This window comes from Pipistrellus kuhlii, unplaced genomic scaffold, assembly GCF_014108245.1.
Source record: "Pipistrellus kuhlii isolate mPipKuh1 unplaced genomic scaffold, mPipKuh1.p scaffold_m20_p_1, whole genome shotgun sequence".
Lineage (NCBI taxonomy): Eukaryota > Metazoa > Chordata > Mammalia > Chiroptera > Vespertilionidae > Pipistrellus > Pipistrellus kuhlii.
The window spans coordinates 168,760,289-168,777,641 of record NW_023425404.1 but is presented as its reverse complement, the minus strand read 5'-3'; the positions used below and the strand labels follow the sequence as shown (position 1 = coordinate 168,777,641).

The window sequence follows — 17,353 nt, the reverse complement described above, 5'->3', positions numbered from 1 at the left end:
AAAGAACTTGAAATTTCATGAAGTTGCAGTTACCTTCATGGAACTTCATAGCTTTCTCAGAACATAAGAAATGTTTATTCGGAGTTTTTAAAAGGAGTATGAAATTTTTGAGGATTTTAAGTATTCTTTGTTGCTGAGGGTAAGAGGCAAATCTAGTGAGAAATGTGTATGGAAATAGCAAAGCTAGAGAAACAGCAGCCGTTAGTATAATTTCCCCCCCAGGTATCAGCGACCTACCCTTGATAACGGACTAGGTATCCTTTACACTCTGCAGTTTAAAATAGATCTGTGTCACTGTGCTGAACACTGGGCAATCGGCAATCATAAACAGTAGCAATAAGCTGCCCAAAGTTGTTGGTGGACCGACAGCACTCTTCCCAGAGGGCAACATTGCTGCTACCCGTCATTCTGCCAAAACACACTGGTCTTGACAAGCATCTGCATAATCACTACACTGAACCCCAGGGTCTTCTCCTTCTCCTCCTGGGTGAGTGGCTGAAAGGCAAAAATTAAAGGCCCCTCTTCTTGTTATAGAGGCCTGTCTTCCTAGTTAACAAAAACCAGTATTAGCACGGCTTCTTGCTAGCAAGTGAGAAGAGAGGCATTCCAGAATATTGAGCCAGAGTATGAAGTTCGTTATCTATGCAGAGCAGGCATTCAGTAATATTAACAGCTGAATATTAAATCGTAAATACCGTCAGAATTTTATCATGGCATAAAATTCTTAAAAAGAGCCAAACAGATGCCCAAGAGCCACTCACAAGCTGTGTTTATAAATATGGCCCAAAACTTCTTCCACCCTATCCCTTTAAGGGTATGACGTCAACTTCATTTATTCACTCAATATTTATTGAATGTCTACTATATAATGCCTGGTTCTACACTGGTTATTGGTGGGAAATGTGTTGGCAGAGGGCAATAGAAAAAAGAATGCAAGCAAAATCATGCAGAATTTTTGGGAGAAAACCTTTCTCACTTTTTTCATTATTATATCATTTCTTAAAAACCTCACTACTTATAAACAATTACTATACATCTCTGACAACTATGCTGTATGGAAATTATTTTTTGCTCAATAATGAATTATTTAATACAGGAAATACGTAACTACATATCTAAAGTCAATCCTTACCTGCAGGTAATCTGAAGAGTTGTATTAGCCATAATTGTAAGGATGTCTTTTTGTACGCTGAGTCTAGGTGGGTCACTTGAAACACCAGGCAAACCTAGAAACAAATTAAATTAATGAATGCAGTTGCCACTGAGTCAATCCCAATAGGAAACACCTTCCATAAACAATGCATACTTCCATAACTTTAAAAGACCTCTTCAGCAATTCATTAAACTGTGAATTTACTTTTCACCATTCCCAGTAAAAGTTCACAAGCTGTGTCATAACAGGAAGAATGGGCAGATGGTCATAAACCAACACAACAGTTCTGCAATTCATGGAGCTAGGGTGGAGTTCCTGTTTTCCTGCATTGCCAACTTCAAGGTCTTACAAAAGGATATGGGGCATTGAAACCCAATGAACCTTCATCTGATGATCTCACTCCCTGAGGAAAAGACCCACTGACATTTCTTGTAAAACATAGGATGCACACATTTGACTAAATTGCTGATTAACAAATACTACTTAGAAAGATTTCTATATAGTTCATCTGTACCCTGAAGGGAGTAGGGATATCCATGACCTTGTCTCATTTTCCTTTATCAGTTTTCTGATAACTGACCTGCCAAAGTTGAAAGACTACATTAAAACCAGTTGAGAGAAACTGAGGAAAATGTCGCATAATATAATATACCTATTAATATATTTTTCCTCAGAGAACAGGACTAGAAAAGGTGTAATGCTAATGAATTGCAATTGGGGAATCGCAACTTAACAACCAAGGCTCTGAGTTCCTCCTGAAACCGAGTTTGGAACACAAGCAATCTGACTTTACTTAAAAATACCATAGGATATATCCCTCACCCTGGGTTAGGTTACTCCCCAGCAAAAAAACTGAGTTCTCTGTCAACCAAATGCAAACAGCTATCAGGTTTTGAAAGAGCATCAGAAAACAACAATTAACCATGATGATATGGTCTTAACCAATATCCAGATCTTCAAAACACCCCCTTAACAAGAGATGAATGCTTGATAAGCACCCAAGCTTACTATGATTGTTAACTCACATCAACTAAGTACAAATGACCCTCTAGGCCTAAACTGGCACTGACCTCGTTGGGCAAATAAGGGGGTATTAGCAAATAAGAGAGAGTATGAGCAAACAGAGTATGAGCAAATATTCAGTGCAAATATCCAATGCATTGAATCTATGGATCCCAATGTGAATAGCTGCAGGCAAAATGAGCAACACATGTTCTCACACACTCACCCAAATGTGCAAAATGGGTTGCTGACATAACTACTAGATTTGTTGACAAGTAACATACTTAAAAAATAGTTTTAAAAAGCTTTAAAAACATGAAAATCAATTTATATCAGCAACAAGTCTTATAAACTAATTGGCACTGGTACCAACTTGTGTTTCAGGCAATGCTTCTTGGACTTTAGGTTGCGTTAGAATGACCCTGGACCTACAAATCTGCATTTTATTTTATCTTTAAAATATATTTTATTGAATTTTTACAGTGAGGAAGAGAGAGGGATAGAGAATTAGAAACATCGATAAGAGAGAATCATCGATCAGCTGCCTCTTACCCACCCCCTACTGGGGATGTGCCCACAACCAAGGTACATGCCCTTGACCTGAATAGAATCCGGGACCTTTCAGTCCGCAGGTTAACGCTCTATCCACTGAGCCAAACCGGTTTCGGCCAAATCTGCATTTTAACAAGCACACCAGGTAACTCCATCCTACAATACATGGTCTATGGGCCACTCTTGGACAACTGTTGGTTTTGGGTGTTCGGTTAATTAGCACAGCACTTTACAATATGAAAGACAAACAATAAAGCAACATGTTTAAAAGCAACAGAAAAGCCTTTTAATAATGGAGTCCCACTTTGTCTAAGAAAAGGAAAAGGAAAACAATTTATTTGGATAAATAAACACTAGGTTGAAAAACATATCAAAAACAGCAACTTAATTAATGTACACAATGATCCAAATGGGAAGGAACCCATTATTTAAGTGCATGCATGTGAGAGAGAAAAAAAAAAATGGTAGAGAAGACTAAGTTCTGCCGAGACCGGTTTGGCTCAATGGATAGAGCGTCGGCTTGGGGACTGAGAGGTCCCTGGTTTGATTCTGGTCAAGGGCATGTACCTTGGTTGCGGGCATATCCCTAGTGGGGGGTGTGCAGGAGGCAGCTGATAGATGACTCTCTCTCATCGATGTTTCTAACTCTCTATCTTTCTCTCTTCCTCTCTGTATAAAATCAATAAAATATATTAAAAAAATAGTAAATTCTTTAAAAAGAGAGAGAGAGAGAGAGAGAGAGAGAGAGAGAGAGAGAGAGAGACTAAGTTCTGCTCACCCACCACCGAAATGAGAGATTCTTTAAGATCTTCATTAATTATTGCAACAGGTTATCTCGCACTCTAGATGCACTTCCCTATGTTAAAAACACTTTTTAAAGTATTTTTCCTGGGAAGCCAACACAACACTATCCTTTCCCAGGGACACATCATCAACAACAAAAAGCATGCAACCAGGCTATCAGTAATGGTAACTTTCAACTCATATCTGCAGACTAGCACTCGATTTTCTTCTCTATTAAGCTCCATTCATTTTCATTGGAAGTTTGAGTTCTACTCTTCAGACAGTTCCAAAGAAATAACTATAAGAAGTACATATGCTTCTGCTCAATAAAAAGCCCTTCTATGTTCAAAATCCCATAACCAAAATTGATTAATTTGTGCACTGTTACCCTTCCAAAGACCGGAAGGAAAAACAACAGCGCCTCTGTCTCTAGAATCTGATGGCACCAATTATAGTCCAATCCAATTAAGTAAGTCACACACTCTGAAAGGGCAACCTCATCATTACAGTCAGGGCAGCCCGGTTACCAGTTGACTACTGCTACACTATGAAACACCCCAGGCTTAAAAGGAACTCACTTCTTTGTGAGACACAGAACAACCACATGTCCCAGACCTTCATTCTCTCCCAATAAAGGGGGAGAGGGAGGGCTTGTCATGGACAAATGGGTGTCCATGGTGGAGCTGGCGCTGGATGAACCAAATCATTTTTTTTTAATCAGTAACTGTAGACAGATGATCTTGTTACTTTATATCTTTTTTTAAAAGACCCGAGTCACATATATATATATATATATATATATATATATATATATATATATGGAATTTTTTTTCCTGAATTATTTTATATCCTCCCCCCTTCCCTTTCTCCACCCTGTCCCCTTTCTCACCCTCCAAAGAGTGCAAATCTGGAAATCAGCAAACGGTGGCTACAGAAAACAGATAGGGGCAACGGGTGGGGAGAAAAAGAAAGAAAAAAAAGGCAAGGGGATTTATTGCATCAAGAGTATATGTGTTCCTAATCTCGAAGGGGCTAAATATTTGGTGGCAGGAGAGGCGTGCTTCGTCCAGGTACCAAGTCCCCTGGGGTAAGTTTTCAGAACGTGAGCTTCTGACCATGCGCTTACCGCAAGGACCAAAGCGCTTTGAAAGATGTGGAATGGTTTTTCATAGGAAGGTCTGTTCCTTGGAGACACTTTGGGAAGCTGTCAAAGTCCCGAGTCCAAGCCCCAACTTTCCCCCTTCTCCCTTCTCTCTGCGAGGAAAACGGAGTCCTGCACCAAGACGGGGGGAAATGTCCCCCGCGCCCCTCTTCCAGCCTCCGGACCCCATCTCAAACAGTGAGTGTGTGAGTCCCAGCCCAAAGGGAAGAGCAGCCCCGGCCACCGCTGGACTCTCAGAGGCAGAGCTGAGCGCAGGGTGCTCCCTCCAAGGCTCCCTTCCCGGCGCCAGAACCAGGATGGTGCGGGCGGGGACCTCCTTCCACCGCCTTCCCCGCCCGCCTACGGGAGCATCTCCTGCCGGCCACCCCCATCCCCGCCTCCCGAGAGCCCGGCGGTGGCCCCGCCACGGCCCCTGTCCGAGACCAGAGTCCTGGGCAAGGACCCGGGCTCTGGAGACCACCAACTTGCTGGGGAATCTTGGGCCAGTCCCTTTCAACTCTTCAGCTCTGACATCCCAGGGAGGTCTGGCCCGGGGATCCTCTCCGCATCCCCATCTCCCCGCCCGCCCCCGGCCTCTCCGCCTCCTTCCTCCCGGGGAGCGGGCTCCTTACCCACAAAGGCAGCCCGGGTCTCCACGCAGAGCCACAGCGCGACGGCCAGCAGCGCCTTGCGCTCCATCCCGCACCCGGGTGCGGCGGGCCGTGCCCAGAGCCCAGAGCCGGGGCGCCGGTCCTGTCTCCCCGGCCCGCCCCGCAGACAAGCGGCGGAGGTGGGACCGCGCTGCAGCGCAGGACCGCGGGGTGCGCGGGGCGAGGAGGGCGCCCGGCTCCGGCCTCCGCTGCGGGACCGCCTGCGGGCGCTGGGAGCAGAGGGAGCAGAGGAGGTGCCGGCTGCAGGGCAACTCCGGACTTTGTAGAGGAAACCCAGCCACACACCGCCCGCTCGCCAGGGTCCCGGGACCTAGTGCCGGGGGAGAGCCGGTGCAGAAACTCTAGAGCGCGGGGCGGGGCGGGGCCGTGCGGGGCGGGGCCGGGGGCAGGGCTCTCCCCTACCTCCCCCCCACCCCCCTGTTGTCCGCCCCGCCCCTCAGCCCGGTACCCCGCCTGGATCCTGGGCTCCTAACGCCGTAACATCTCCAGATCTCTCACTTGGCCCGGAACCCCGCCTGGCCCGAGTCCCCCCGACGTCTCAGATGCAACAGCCCTGTTTCTGCCAGAAATAAAATGCAGCCGCTAACAGGTTCTGAGCCTCTGAAGGTTCATTCATTCGGTTGCTGGCCCTCCGAGATGCCCGGAGCAGTGCTGGGAGCTCAGCGAGGGACCCTGAGCCCCGAGGGTGCGCCCCCAAGTTTGGGAAGGTCTTACGTGACACGCGAGCCTCAGGGGCAGGAGTCAGGTTTGGGATCAGCTGCCGGTTAAAGCAACTGGGGAGAGACGGGCACTCAGCTGGAAAGCAGGATCGCCAACTGGCCAGGGCTCCAGGGATCGGAAACTGGCCTTGACTCCAGCCGGCATGGCGTGCTGCTTGGCCAGCACAGCTGTAGTTTAAAAATCGGAATCTGGAAGAGTCCCAATATGCCCTTCCCCAGTTCTCCAAAGTATCTGGTATGGTATTTTCTCTTCTACCTGGCAGCTTCGAGTGTTTTTAAGTTACCTGTCAAGCCCCCAAACGCATTTAAATTTGAGACGCAAGCCCGCCCCCCCTCCCCTCCATCTGTCTTTCACCAAAAACCTACCCCAGGCCTCCAGGGAGCTGGAGGTACCCAGAGCTCTGGCATACCCACCGCGGGAGTGAGGGTCCCCCCACCGGCCAGTGGGGCTCTCGGTGTTCCCCACAGGGGCCCCTAGCCTGACTCCTCTTGGGCCTTAGGCCAGGCCCCTTTACAGAGCACACCTTTCAGCCCAGGTACCCCTAGGCTGAGAGGACCGAGGCCCAACAACCTGCTTCCTGGAGAAGCAGTGAAGCGGAAGCTCTCAGACCCTGGGCACCCAGAACACTGCACCAAACCTCACAACTCTCTCCACATGTGTGGACTCTTTGTGGAGCCTGGGAGGAGAACTCTGATTCCTTTCTGGGCACATTTATTTCTTCTTTTCCCTCCACTTCTCCCCACAGGGAGGGCATGGCATCAGGTATCTCCTAACTTCATTCACTGGGGATCTTCCAGATTCCTGTCTCCTACTTCTCAGGTGCTTTTCAATGACAACTTAAAGGGCCATCCTTGAGGACGGTGAAGAGAAAAAATTAATTCTACATTTAGAAGTAATTCCTTCTGAAATGCAAACCCTTCCTCCTGAAATGCACCATTAATGTAAACTGCTGTTTTTGTTATAGTATTTTAAAGAGTTTTTTGTACTTACTCTTTTGCCAGGTTAACAATTGAAATACCTTTTTAAAAATATATTTTTATTGATTTCAGAGAAGGGAGAGAGAGATAGAAACATCAGTGATGAGAGGGAATCATTGATTGGCTATCTCCTGGAGGGCCCCAGGCATGTGACTTTGACTGGAATTGAACCCCGGACTCTTTAGTCCAAAGGCCAACATTCTATTCACTGAGCCAAATTGGCTAGTGCCGTGGTCGGCAAACTGTGGCTCCTGAGCCACATGCAGCCTTTTGGCTTCTTGAGTGTGGCTCTTCCACAAAATACCACGGCCTGGGCAAGTCTGTTAGAAAAAAGTTTAAAAAGTTCGGCTCTCAAAAGAAATTTCAATCATTGTACTGTTGATTTTTGGCTCTATTGACTAATGAGTTTGCCAACCACTAAGCTAGGGCAACGATTGAAATACTTTAACTCTGAAATATAATGCATGCATTTGGCTTAAAAATATTTTAATGTGAAATGGTTTAGAATGAAAAGCCCTTCCTTCGGCAGAGGTAAGCATTTCTGCCTTTCTTTTGTTTCCCAAGCAAACCCTATGCACGTGGGAGTATAGTTATATCATCCTCCTCCATCCAAAAAGAGTAGCCTGGGTATTAATGCTGTTTGAGTGTTGGCTTTTTCACTTTAAAATATAACTTGGAGATCATTCTATATCCACCCTTGGGGCTCCATCTTGTTCTTTTTAATAGTGGCATTGTGTCCCATCCTATACATGGACTAATATTGGACCAGGAGTTGTTTGTTAGGGGCAGGGGTATTCCTAAAGAAACTCCTCACTTCCTGCTAGTAAACTTAGCAAGGAAAACAGGATGGGCTCTGGCAAAGTTGGATAAGGGGGAGGAGATGAAACATGAGTTGCAGAAGGCGATTTTTTCCCATCTCTATCTCCAAACAGTTCTTCTCTCTCAGCCTTATTTACAATGCATGACACTTCCTTTTCCACATCTCACTTAAGAAGATAGTGTCTCCTCTGAATGCAAACCAGAACCTGCAGGCCCTGGTAATAGCCCCCTTTAGAAGTCTTGGGAGGAAATGATGCGCCTTTGATGGCCACAAGACCAGAATTTGGCAGGGTCTCAATGAAATCAGTCTACCACATTCCCTCCCGCACAGCACTCAGAAATGCCTTGCAAAAAAAGTATGCTATTTACTGTTTTTAAATGTCTATCCCAGGTGCAGCACCCTTCCATTATCGGGCACCACTGCAAAGGAGTGATCATATGAGTTAATTGGTCACTACAGGTACGACAACTGCCTATCAAAGTGCCCATAAATGGAATTCAGACTCATTTGTGGCGAAACAACAAAGAATGGTGCTAGGTTCACAGACTCTGGGGCCACACTGTCTGGGTTTGACTCTCAGATTTACCCCTTACTATGCATGTGGTCTTGAGCAACTTATTAGTTAAGTATCTTTTTTTTTCTTAATGATAATAGATAGTATCTTTTTGTAGGGTTTTGCAACAATTAAATGACATAAGGCACTTAGACTAGGACCTAACATCTGGTAAGCACAGATGCCCAGCACATATGAAGCACCCCATATACAGTAGGAAGTATTTTTCAAAAGTTAGTTAGGCATTATCTTACGGGGTCTCCATCATGCTGCCATGATCTAAACTGCAAAGAAGGCTCATTCATTCAATGGTCTTTGAGCACCTCCTATTTGCTAGGCACTAGGACTAATGTTACTACGGTGAAAACAAGGAGTGCATAAATGAGCAGTCTTCACAGTCAAATTTAACTTCATCACAACTGCTGTATCTCCAGCTACTTTTTTTGGGTTTTATGCACACAATATACATTGTTTGTATCACCAAGCAAACTGCATAAACTACACTCAGTGTAATCTGGTTCTATCACCAGTATTTGGAACGTCATATCTTAAAAAGTATGAAGATGAGCAAAAGGTTAATAATTGTGGGAGGTGAATGATGGGTACCTAGGATTCATTCTGCTATCCTCTCTACATGCTTTTCCATGATAAAAAATTCTGGGTTTTAAGAAAGCCTAATCAAAGTGCTTCCACTGACTTTTCCATTGTCAGGGTCTTGGCGTTACCTCTACAAAATGGTCAAAGCAGAGAGGCAGATGGATGGAGACTTGCACTTTTGACTTTGTATATTTCTAAAACGTTTTGTCAAAGCAAGGAAGTATTACTTTCACAAATAGAAAGTCCAACTCAATATCAACTCTGTCTTCTAGTAGCTGTTATAGTTTCCGATAGTGTCATTTGTTGATTTCATTTTTGCATGACACTTTCCGCTTGCTCGTGTTTATTCACTCAATTTGTTTCCAGTGTTTACCAGAAGCTGTGACTACCTTGCCAGAGGTGGACTGGATTTCATCGCTGGTGTGTACTCATGACTCTCATGCGTTAAGAGATTATGAGCATACCCTTTCTCCCTCGTTATCCTACTTCCTTACACACCCACGTTTGTTTTACTCTCTGAAGGACATATTTTTAACTTAAAATGTACAGTATTGGTATGTTCAAGGTAAAGAAGGCTAGGTCAGACTTGCCTTTGATGCATCTATCAGAATTCGGTTTCATTTTTTTTTTTTTAATCCTCATCTGAGGATATTTTCCCATTGACTTCAGGGAGAGTGGAAAGACAGAGAGAAATATCAATGTGAGAGAGGAAAGACAGAAAGAAATATCAATGTGAGGGGAATATATCAATTGGTTCCTCCTGCACGACCCCCAACCAGGGCCCAGGCCAGGGAGGAGCCTGCAAAGCGGTATGTATCCTTGACCAGAATCGAACCCAGGACTCTGTGGTCCGCAGGCCAATGCTCTATCCACTGAGCCAAACTGGCTAAAGCTTTGGTTTTTATTCTTAAAGTCTTACATTCTAATAAATATAACCGCCCCCCCCCCAAAAAAAAAGTAAATAAAAATAAAGCAAACTCGCCATCCTTTTTGTGAAACAGATGAGACGGAACTTCACTACTTCTATTTGCAAAGGAAAAATCTCCATTACTATAGATATGTATGCCTTTATGCCCTCCCAAGCTCTCCCATATAATAGTTTCTTGTTATATCTTACAGACGGATAAACAGAACAAGTTTTAAATGTGGGAAGCATGCAGGAAATTGAAATCATTAACTGGAAATCCACACAGCACCAGAAAAGAATGTTAGAATATAATGAAAGTAGCCATCACTCATTGAGCAGCACTGTTCTGAATGCTTCACTCTTCCCTCCTTCATTCTATGGCATCCCATGACGGTAAAAGAGAGTAAGGACAAGAAATTATTCTTAATTTAAATAAATGTTCCTTTGCCTTCCTAAAAGTCTGGCAAAAAAAAAAAAAAAAGTTGTTTTATCTGTTTTAAAACAATGTATACTAGTAGTTTTCTGACCATTAGTTAATGACATGATACTAATCAAGACACTCTTTGATTTTTAAAATAAGAAGTAGATTGAATGTGCCAGATACTTTCCTTTGGGTTAGTACTTTATTTCAATGTTCACAGTGACTCCATGAGGAAGATAGTTATTCTCATGAGGAGTGGGTGGGACAAGAGATTTAGAAAGTAGAGGAATCTGGATTTAACAGCAGAGAGGTGCAAAACATCCAAGACAAACCCTTCCAGCACATCCAGTTTCTTGCTGAGAACTGGTCTCTTTCAAGGGATGAGGCTGAGTGAATTGAGGCCACTGGCTCCCTCAGCCTCCCCGTGATAATCACTTTCATTTTCCTGTGTGGATAGAGGGCCAAGTCACTTAGGAGAATCTCTCCTCTCCAGGACAAATGTAGGTCATTCAATCTCCCTTCCCCCATCCCAAGAATCCAACTCAAGTGGACCCTCACCTTCTATCCAACCCCCAAACCACTGATCTTAAAGCTGTGGCTTTAATATATCAATACATAATCACTTGTGCATTGAGAGGATTTCTTTTCTGCCATGAATTCTTTTTCTCCTTTATTCTCCTGAAAAACTCGTATGCATTCTTCAATAATTAGTTCAATGCCCTTCCCAAGTGATATATTTTAGTTTTTATTCAGCTATTTTCTCCAATTGATACTCTTTAAGAAGAAATAGACAAATCTTACCTGAGTGGACAGTTGGGTTTAGAAGATGATTGTTCAGCTATAGTAAGAGTGGTGAAATGCATGCTGATGCTACTTATTTACTCTATAGACTTATCATGATATATCTAATTAAATAGACCTATTGTCAAATATACTGTAGGGATAAAAATATATGTGCTATCTATGCATCATATACTTGACATAATCATTTTCAAATTGACATTTAAATAGTAGTCATACATTAAATAAATACAATATATCCATAACTGTACTAAATTTATACTTGCTACTAGAAAAATTAATAGGGGCTATTTTGTTATTCAAAGAACTGGGAAATTACTTTCCTTTTCCTATATACACAAAACACTTGTATGATATGATAGATGATAGGCAATAATATAGTCATATGTTTGTATAAATGATTTTCCCTCAAAAAGTAGTAATTAGGTCAAAATTATTTTGTGTTCTCAGTGCCTAACACAATCTCTGTGCATACTCACCTCTCAATACTTTGATGAATTTCAAATACTTTTTGTCATTTTTCTTTCTTCTGCTCTTTCCTTCTTCTTCACTCTCCCCCATTCCCCACCCCAAATCACATATCTCTTGGGTATCCATCACAATTATCTTTACAGAGAGCAACTTGTTGGAATAAATAGAACTACACAACAGCAATATAGACACTAATAGATTGGAGAAGTTCTTAATATATTAAGCAGTGGTGATGGGGATTTTGTTTTTTATTTTGAGTAATGAAGAAAAAAGAAAAAGACCATTTATATGATTTGCATGTACTATATAATAAATGTGTTACTTGAATGAACTTCACATCTGTGCCTTTTGTAGATTGTAACCATTTTCTAATGAATTAATACCATCTCCCCTCTTAAAAGCTTATCAAATTTTTCCAGAACCAAATAATGAAAAAAGAAAAGTGCTCTTTTTTCCAAGCAAGTCATTACAAGTGGCTCATCCCTCACAGAAGCATATGTATACACTTCCATCCTAGTTGTATTAGTTTGCAATGTTGTCCACATTTTTCCAGATTAAAGGTAGTGTTTCCTAGTAATATTACTTCACCGGCATTGCTAGTCAATGACAATGGAAAACTTTTATGTCTTTTGTATATAAATTTAGTCTCCAGAGTTTTCAAAACATTGGTGAGTAGACCCCTGAGGCACAAATAAAAATTCTCCCTGGGAGTGTCTCTGAACGTTCATTTCTAATACTTCACTACCTTGGTGCACATAATAAAGCCAAATGAAACAACTCACTACAGAACACCTCACACAGAGAGAAATTTATAAATAAAATAAAAAATACAACTTCAGACCTAACGGACAATCATCTAAAAATTGGTCAGGCTGGTTATAGGCAGATGAAAAGCCAGAAGGGAGTCATTTCATGCATTTGACCACATAATATAAATAGAAGTTCCAGATGTAGAGAAAATGAGTGCAGTTACAAAGCAACACATAGAAAATATTAAACAATAAAATTGGTCTTTGGATTGTATACACAAAACATATTTCCTTATCCTTGCTTCTCCCTAAAGCTACTTAGTTGTCTGTTATTTTCCTTTCTTTTATCAGAAAGTTTCTTGAAAGAGAAGTCATCCCTCACCTTTTATCCAAAAGTACAATAACTTCTTCTCAGTCTTGACCTGCCCAGGATCTCCATAACATCCATCTCATTGTCCAACCCCCCTTGAAATTTGGTCTGCTTGACAGTACAACCTATCTATCCAGAGAATGCACATCAGTGGCTCAACCCTAAACATAGGACATCTCTAAACCCATTCTTGGTCATCATCCCTTGTCCTCTTCCATGAGTTTCTCAAGGATCTTATTCTCCTTTGTGTCTTCAACTATCTTTTTTTTTTTTTACATTTTTTTATTAAATTATCTGTATACATATTTTTTAATATATTTTTGAGTTTTTACAGAGAGGAAGAGAGAAGGATAAAGAGTTAGAAATATTGATGAGAGAGAAACATCGATCAGCTGCCTCTTGCACATCCTCCACTGGGGATGTGCCCACAACCAACGTACATGCCCTCAACTAGAATCAAACCTGGGACCTTTCAGTCTGCAGGCCGATGCTCTATCCAGTTTCGGCCTCAACTATCTTCTTTGTTAGCATAACTTGAAAAATTGTGCTTTCAGTTTCTGATTTCCTACCTTAGCTCCAGACTCTAATCTCCAGCCCTTCCTGGACATCTCCATATGTAAATTCCACCAATCTCTTAAGTTCATAGTGTCCAAAACTGAACTCGGTCTCTTCCTTCCTACAGACTCCATCAGCTTTCTCAAGCAGAGTCCTGCTAGATATTTGTGCTCCATATTTTGTGGTGTTATTCCCCTGCCTTTCCCCTTCTTTTCAAATCCAATCTTGTGTACATTATTTACATCTGTCATATCCATTCTGTATTTTCATTTACTAGTCTGCCCTGATTCATGACCATGTTGCCTTTGTCCTAGAATATTCCAATCCACCCATCACTCTGCTGCCAAAGTTATCTTTCTGAAACACAAGGTTCATATATTTTTTATCTTTGACAGTTGGCATTTGCACACAGCATAAAGCCCCAAATCCTAAGGCTGGTGTTCAAAGTCTTTATTCTTTGCCCATTTCCTGTCTTTCCAGCTTACCTTCCAGTATGCCATTGACATACTCAATATTCCAGCCATATAGGGTCCACTGTCCACTTACAGAAAATACTTTATACTCTCTTGTCTCAGACTTATGCTCATTGTGTTCTTCTTATTCAGGATGTACTTTGTTCCACTATCTGCCTTTAGGAGGCTGGCCTTCCTTTAAAACGAGCCCCCAAGATGTATCTTCCCTCCCTATCACTGCTGCTCTGCCCATCTGAATTACTCTTTCACCAATAAATAGTTAGGATTCCTTGGGTTTTAAGCAACAGAAAAACCAACTCAAGTTGGCTTAAATGTGTAAGATCATGCTGCTATAAGTTATGAGCTGGCTTCAGCTAGTTTTGTCAGAGTCTCATGGTGTCATCCTGCTGTTTTTCTCTGTGATTTTCTTAATTCGGCCCTCAGGTTCTCCTCATACTACAAAACAAATGGCTGTATATCCTCATATCACACTTTCCTCAAAAGGAGAAAATTCTTCACCAGGAGCTCTTGAGGAATAATGAGGAAGATTCTTTGTCTTCAGCACGCATTTTTCGGCTCATTTTCTCATTCCTACATCAATTACCAGGGGGCAGTGTCTTAGTCTGGTCAAGCTGCTATAATAAGATACTACAGACTGGTGACTGATCATCAACAGAAATGTATTTATCACACTTCTGGAGCTTAGAAGCCTGAGATCAGGGTGCCAGCATGGTCAGGTTAGGGCCCTCTTCTGCAGACTTATGTATCCTCACATGTGGGGTCTCTTTTATTAAAAGCACTAACCCCATTCATGAGGCCTTTTGCCCTCATGACCTACTCCTTTTCCAAAGGCTCCACCTACCAAGACCATCACCTTTGATTTCAACATATGAATTTGGTGGGGACACAAACATTAAGACCATGTATCAGGTAGGAATGATGCCAATAGGTTAAGACCAATCAGAGTCCACTTCTGAAACTAAGAGTATGGTCAATAACATTAAAACCCATCATTATAATGAGGAAGGTACTATTGCTCAAAGAAAAATCTGAAGGTTTTTGTAGAAAACAAAGGAAACCAGATGTTACAGAGACAACCAACCGATGACCTCTATATTCCTCACACTCCAACAACCCATTATCCAATATTTGTTGTGGTATATATGATAACCTGCTTTACGTCAGATTTATTGGATACATATGTCTCTCTTCCTCATTATATTATGAAATAGAGAGCAGGTTTAGTATAGTTTTCATAATTGTTTTTTCTAAACTTCCAGTTAATTGAAGACAAATTTGTGGGGGGGGGGAGGGGAGATTATTATTATTATTCCTCTGACATACTTCCCCTTCATCCACTGGTATTACCATAACAATAACTAACATTTATTGAATTACCATGTGTCCAACGCTGTTGTAAGCATTTATAATACATGTGCTGAGTCCCTTAATCCTCACTACCAACCTATAAAGTAGATACTATTATTATCCTCACATTTAATAGATGTAGAATCTAAGGCTCAGAGAGTTCAAGTCACTTGGCTAATACCCTGTAGCTTGTATGGGGTGGAGCCAGAATTTGAGCCAAAGCTGAATGAATCCAAAGCTACATTCTAGATCAGACTCATATGCTGGTTCATCTCTCAATAAAATGCACTTCTGCTGAAACTCGTTTGGCTCAGTGGATAGAACGTCAGCCTGTGGACTGAAAGGTCCCAGGTTTGATTCTGGTCAAGGGTATGTACCTTGGTTGTGGGCACACCCCTGGTAGGGGGTGTATAAGAGGCAGCTGATCGATGATTCTCTGTCATCGATGTTTCTAACTCTCTATCCCTCCTGTAAAAAATAAAATATATTTAAAAATAATAATAATAAAAATAAAATGCACTTCCTGGTAAAAACAGTCTCTAAAAAGCTACTTCTTGTCTTTCAGCCCTCTCATTCAGAGCATCACTCAATCTTGCCAGTTCTTCCTAACATCTGTTCTTTCTAGTTTGCTCTTATACTAAATCAACCATCCAAGTTCTGACCATCTCTTGGCTAGACTTCTAGAATCATATGTTTGAGAATTAGCCCATCTCATATCTTCAGCCAAAACTATCCTTCTAATCCCAGTACTCTTCTTCCTGACCTGATCTCCAGTGTCAAATATGTTTAATGTCTTTCAGCTCATAATCATAAGAGAATAAAACCATGAGAAACAAATGTTGGGTCGTATTCGGAGTTGTTCCTGGCACTAATTCTTACGGAACAGTGTGTCAATTGACTCCTTGATGCTGTTCTTCCTGAGATGGAACTCCTTGAACTGTGGAGGCTCTCAAGAGATTATACAAACCAGTCGCATGTCTTCAGTCAACAGTCACTAGCCACTAAAGACAGATTTTGATTATTTGCATCTTGAAAAAGTATTAAAAAGATTCTCCACAACCACACTTGGCAACATAGAATTTCTTCTAACATATGACTGTGACAGTCTTTCCAAAGTGTCAATACTATAAGGTTTTGCCCCACACTCTGTGCCCAGAAACCTACTTCAATGCCAGAGAGTTTCTCCTTAAGCACAAGTGGCAAATTGCTGAGCAATCCCTATTCATTCAGCAAATTATTTATTTTCTTTTTAATAGCAAGGTGATTATGACATGTCTATGAAAGGGGAGAATGGAAGGTATCTGTAATCCTATAATAATAAAATATATTAAAAAATAATACAGTAAAATACAGTTCTTATGTGAAAAAAATATTATCCATGAACTGGATGTACTTTTCTTGTTTTCATTAGAATTTATTAGACATTTATTTTAAATTAGACATTTAAATTTTTTTTTTATTATTTATTAGAGAATTTATTAATTTCAAACCAGTAGTTCTCAATTCTGGCTACACATTAGAATCTCCTGAGTCTGAGGAGTTTTGAAAAACTACTGGCACCATCCTACATCAATTAAATCTGAATCTCTGGGAGGAAAACCTGACCAATGAATATTGTGTGTGTGTGTGTGTGTGTGTGTGTGTGTGTGTGTGTATGTGTGTGTTTGTGTGTGTTCTAATATGATTTTAATCACATTAAACTCTTGTTAAACTCTCATGCATGAGAATAAAAAAGATCTTTCCAAAACTTGGAAATAAAAACATGCATTATAGCTCCAGGACTATTTTATCCATTGTGTACTGTAGTCACTGTGAGCTTTCTAATGAATACTAAAAATATGTGGGAAATTTTAAAAGTATAATTCATAAGAACAACATAATTGATTTTTAGGAAACTCAAAATTATTAAAAATAGTTAAATAATATTCAACCAAAAATATTAATATGAGATGTAAGTGCATATTAATATGAGATGTAAGTGCATATTAATAAACTTGCCATGATTCAGGGTGAACCTTGCAAAAGAGCACCTACAATATGAAAAAGTCTTATAGCCAGAAGAGGGTAGAGGGGAAGGGGGGAAGGCAGGTTGAAGAGGATAATGCAGGGATAAATAGAGATAGAAGGAGTCTTGAGCTTGGGTGGTGAACACACAATACACTATACAGATGCTGCATCGTAGAATTGTACCCCTGAAACTTATATAATTTTATTAACCAATGTCACCCTGATAAATTCAATTAAATTTCCAAAAATAAATAAAATATAAAGGTCTTATAGCATCCTCGAG

General features: G+C 41.3%; 1 protein-coding gene across 2 annotated transcripts in view; it reads right to left on the bottom strand.

Moving 5' to 3' along the window:
* The window catches only part of KDR (kinase insert domain receptor), a 45,052-nt gene extending 39,450 nt beyond the window's left edge, over window positions 1–5,602 (bottom strand). The window contains exons 1-2 of one of the 2 annotated variants that reach the window (XM_036416051.2): window positions 5,264–5,602; window positions 1,133–1,226 (exon numbers count right to left, since the gene is read on the bottom strand). In XM_036416051.2, the coding sequence (XP_036271944.1) occupies window positions 1,133–1,226; window positions 5,264–5,330 (161 nt within the window). In that variant the 5' untranslated portion in view covers window positions 5,331–5,602. The remainder of the gene's footprint in view (window positions 1–1,132; window positions 1,227–5,263) is intronic. The other variant, XM_036416042.2, reaches the window with a different exon arrangement.
* Window positions 5,603–17,353: the final 11,751 nt, after the last annotated feature.